The 4783-nt window shown below is 37.7% G+C and overlaps 1 protein-coding gene across 1 annotated transcript in view; it reads left to right on the top strand.

Moving 5' to 3' along the window:
• The window catches only part of LOC137987696 (uncharacterized), a 10323-nt gene extending 7466 nt beyond the window's left edge, over positions 1-2857 (top strand). The window contains exons 2-4 of the mRNA XM_068833765.1: positions 145-489; positions 1289-1525; positions 2682-2857. Of these exons, the coding sequence (XP_068689866.1) occupies positions 145-489; positions 1289-1525; positions 2682-2821 (722 nt within the window). The 3' untranslated portion in view covers positions 2822-2857. The remainder of the gene's footprint in view (positions 1-144; positions 490-1288; positions 1526-2681) is intronic.
• The last annotated feature ends 1926 nt before the right edge of the window (positions 2858-4783 follow it).

Genomic DNA, 4783 nt, shown 5'->3' with positions numbered 1-4783 from the left:
ATTATATGGTGCTTTCCATATGATATATCATTAGTGTAAACAGTGTAAATCTCTATTGTATTAGTAAGGGAGAAAACACACAAGACACACACGTGAAAGCCTTAAAATTTACGTGACATTTGTGATTTTCCTGTATATTTACAGGGGTAGCTTCATCCGAACCATGCTCCTTCATGGTCATTGGCTCAAGTGGTGCAATCAATTTGAGTTCCTCATTCGTCATAGAAAATACTTGCATCTGGCATATCGAAGTACCACCTCATCACAATATACGTTTAAACTTTACTACCCTTAATATCGTGAACCAACCTGGCTCGAACATCAGTTCGGTAAAAGTCTATGATGGAAGGAACGAGTCTCAAACGTTGCTTGGGCACTTCACTGAAAACAAGAGTCATTTCTCCATACAATCGAGTGGACGCTACATGTTGGTAGTTGCAACTGGCGTTGCAAGCTTTAAAGCAGTTTATACTTCTAGAGCAAGAAGAGGTAATTCCAAAAACAATTCCTCATTATTATCACAGTTGTACTGAGAACGTATCATTTTCATCATGGTCTTACCCTTAAATTCAAATCTAAAAGCTTTCCTGTTTACCGCAGAACCAACCAAAAGCAAATGTTGGGCATAACATAGGTTTGTCTCAACAGAAGAGTACGACTCTGTCCGCTGGACTCGCAAATTTGACTGGGATATGAAGAACAAACTATGATGACATATTCAGATATGGGAAATTCGTTTTCCAATGAAGTTGGTCGATTATTGGCACCGTTGGATTAAAGTCTTGGACCTGTGGCTGGAAACATTATAACCCTTTTTGGTTCCTTTTTGTGAGGAACATTCAAGTTAAAATAACATTATTTTACATCAATCTAGGCACTTTTCAAAAGTTTTAAACTTGTTTTCTTTTCTATAGCATCTTCGAACAAATTCATCCCTTGTTGCATTTCATTTTTGCGAACTGAATTGGTTTCCAAACCCACTTTGGCAAAGTAACAGAAGACGAGAGTAGATCACCATCCCATGTATCCCTTGTGATCGGCTTTGAAAGCCAGGAACGTTTCCGTGACTCCATGTGGTTAAGGGCTGAAATGAAATTTAGGTAGTAATAAAGTAGTATTTTACAAAGTGAATAGGGACTGTTACACTTTCTTCGTCACAGTGTAAAAACGTGTAAGAATTCTGGAGATGGTCTTATAGCAAAGTAACTATTTTAAAGGTTCTGAGGTTCGTTTACAATGTGCTATAGTTAACTGATGGCTAAAATTTGCACATCGTCTTTTATTGCAGCTAAACCAAGGGTAATAATTCCTTTACAAATGGTTCGAACAGTCTCAGAGCATTATGTGTGGTGCTCGTCTGAAGGGACGCCCCCGATCAACATATCATTGATGAACTCAACTACAACCTTGGCTTCTCGGAAGGGAATAATAGTGTGGAGCAAACTCAACCATGATGGTAACTATAGTTGCGTCGCTACCAATGAAGTTGGCACCGAATCAAAGACGTTTTACGTTTCTCTTATAGGTGAGATTATACTGACCTTATTTCCCTCCAAATGTGGTTACTTCATCATCACACGAAAAAAAGCTGTAGCAATAAAGCGATGAATTAATTTTCAAGTCTAAAATAATTTTTTCGTAACATTATTACCCCTTATCAGTAGTTTACAGCTCTACGCAAACCATTATTCTTCCGAGTGGAACTGAATCCTCTTTTGTCGTTAGTACACTTTGTTTTATTCCGATTTCCTTTTGTTTATAATCAGATGCTTCATTCGCACACGTACGAATTACAGCTCACTTTCTTTTGAGACAAGAGCGCCCAAACATGAAACACCAAAAACCTTCCCAGAATATAATCTTATAAAGTAATTTGGCCACTTCAGGTGGCTCAAACCAGTTTTAACACTTGAAAAACTATCTTATTAAAATGATTGACACTACAGCACTTTATCACTTAACAGCAATGTTATGGAACCATGTCAAACACCAATTATTGCTGAAAAAGATTCGGTCATTTTTGTGACGTAAAACGTTACCATGGCAACAGCAAATCCCAGCAAAAACACCCCATATTTTGGCTTTAGTTGCTCATATTTCAAAAACGACTTAGGTAACCCCCATTTTTAATTTCTGAAATGTAATCAGCATGCCACAATAAAACGTTCTGCAAAGTTTAAAAAATTCTGTGGAGCGGAATTCAGAGCCATCTTAATTAATTGAAAATTTAAGGTAGCTCTAAATCCGGTCCACAGAATTTTTTTAAATTTTGCAGAGAGTTTCATCTTGACCTGCTGATCACTTTTGTGCAATAAAAAATTGGGGTCACTGAGTTCGTTCTTCAGATATGAGCAACTAAAGCCAAAATATAGGATGTTCTTGCGAGGATTTCCTGTTGTCATAATAACTTCTTATGTCACAAAAATGACTGTATCTTGTTTAGCAATAAATGATGTTTCACATGGTATCATAACATTGGTGTTACGTGATAAAGTGTTGTAGTGTCAATCCTTCTAATAACAAGGTCTCTTGAAAGTGTTGAAACTGGTTTGAATCGACTCAAGTCTTTAATCGTCTTTAATGCATAAACTATATTTTCCGAAGTGTGAAATTTAAATCAAATCCCATAAAGGCTGGGCTATTTCTTTACTATTTCACAAAGCTTGAATTATCTTTCACAGATTTTCCCGTTTGTGTGAATTTGTGTGACTGCCGCGGCACTAGACATTGGTGGTTTCAATTTGAGAACATCTTTCGCTGCACAGGGAAATATTCAGCTCATCTGTTGAACAACATTCCAACAACCACGACAAAGCTGTGAGTTATTAACTAACAATACTCCTAAAACACTTGTATTTATTGCTTCTACCTCCAGTCAATTGTATATACGCAAACTTGGTAACAATGTTACGTAGTAACCTTTCACTTGCTGATGAAACTAACCGCGAAATATCAGAAGAATTAAATTCATTATCAAAAGGCATTTTCTCAAAAGGCATTTTTTTTTATTTGAATGTCCTAACAGACTTTTTCTGCATAATAATGCTAAAGGCTATCTTTTAGCATCATCGTGCAGAAAAATTGGTAAAATGGAGACTGAAGAACTTGGGATTTAATATCAAGGGTGCTAATGAGAGACAACTTTGGCCTAACTAGCCACATCATGAAGGAGAAAGATTTTCAATCTGAGAAGATGCCGTGGAGGATTGTTCTTTCCCGTCTACATCCGTTGCATTAAGAGGTTACGTCAACCTAAAAAGTCCACAGCATTGTTAATTTTATGGTTATGACTGCTTCAGTTAGTTCTTCCTTCCAGCGGTACGGCAAAACACTCGTCTCCTCATACAGTAGCATTTGCTCACTTTAAACTGCCCCCGAAACGATGGAATTCTTCACGGTTTTGCATAATGCAAAACAAAACCTCGTTTCAAAAGTTAGAGCTGGTATTCTGATGATGCTGGAGGCAACTATGTTATTCGTAGCAAAAAGAAAAAAGAAAACTGCGGTACACTCCGGGAAGACCAGTCTATGATCATCAGGACGTGAACAATCGATGAAATCGATGATCGGAAAATCAATCGATCAATCGATACCAATAGATCTCCTGTTAGTTAATTTACATCGATTCGCATTGGCCAATCGATAATCACACAAAAGTGGCCGCGAATCATCGATTGCCTTCGATTGGCAATAAAAAACTGTAAGCATCTCACGTACGTGCATTAGTTTGAATGTTTGAGATAAATCGAAGCTGTTCACTCGATTGCTTGTTTGGTTTCCACAAGTCAACAACACCCGCTACACACCTCGTTCTAGCGATAGTCGTTCCTCGTTCCTTTGGCTTGTTTCGTTTTCAGATGCTGTTTATGTGAATTTCTTTTTCTTACTTTTTCAACCCGTTTATACATCGCACCAAGATGATATATTACCCTTATGCTAATAATATTTTAGTGCAGCGTTTAGTGTTATAGTAAATAGCCTGAGTTACCTTAGGAGCGTAAGAATGAATTCTCGAGAACAGTCCGTATTGCCAATTCAGTGTTCACAATCGATGTCAGTTAATTGATCCAGAGGGTGTAAAGTGCAGGTTGCAGGTTGCAGGTTAGGGTTGGAGGCCATTGTTTTACTATAATAACTGAAACAACCCAAACCTTTACAAAAATGCTAACCTTAGGCTAACATTGTTTTTTAGGCCTAATGTTAGCATTAGTAAAGTTTTGGGTTGTTTCAGCTATGGTGAAACCGTGACCTGCAACTTTAACTGGGCAACCTGCAACCTACAGTTTACACCCTCTATTAATTGATGGATTGGTATTGATAAGCGATAAAACTTGATAATCGATGAAAATCAATCATCACAAATTTTTTTGGCATCTATTGGTTATCGAATATCAATATCGATTAATTGCCATCGATTGATTGATTGATTGATTGATTTTCCGATCACTGATTTCATCCATTGTTCACGTCCTGGATCATTTGAGCAATCGAGGACGTTTTCCGTGTTTCAAATAGGCTCATCTTAACACTCGGGGGAGTTGGGAGAATTCTCGACAGTTAAGGCGGCTAAATACGAGATACAAAAACACTCAACTTGGTGCGTCAACATTGTTTCGTTGCAAGTTTGGGTCGCTGTTTCCCGTTTTTCACCTTGCATGATCATCTTGTGGCGCAACAAACACATTTGTTGCGGGTTGAAGAGAGTTGTTGCGAAAAGTAGAGCGCGGGTCTACTCTGAGCAACAAATTTTGGCTTTGTTGCTTGTTTTTCATCAAGCTCACAA

The sequence above is a fragment of the Montipora foliosa genome, unplaced genomic scaffold, assembly GCF_036669935.1.
Source record: "Montipora foliosa isolate CH-2021 unplaced genomic scaffold, ASM3666993v2 scaffold_381, whole genome shotgun sequence".
Classification (NCBI taxonomy): domain Eukaryota; kingdom Metazoa; phylum Cnidaria; class Anthozoa; order Scleractinia; family Acroporidae; genus Montipora; species Montipora foliosa.
Note: the sequence above shows the minus strand (reverse complement) of the source record. Positions and strands in the feature narration are given on the sequence as shown.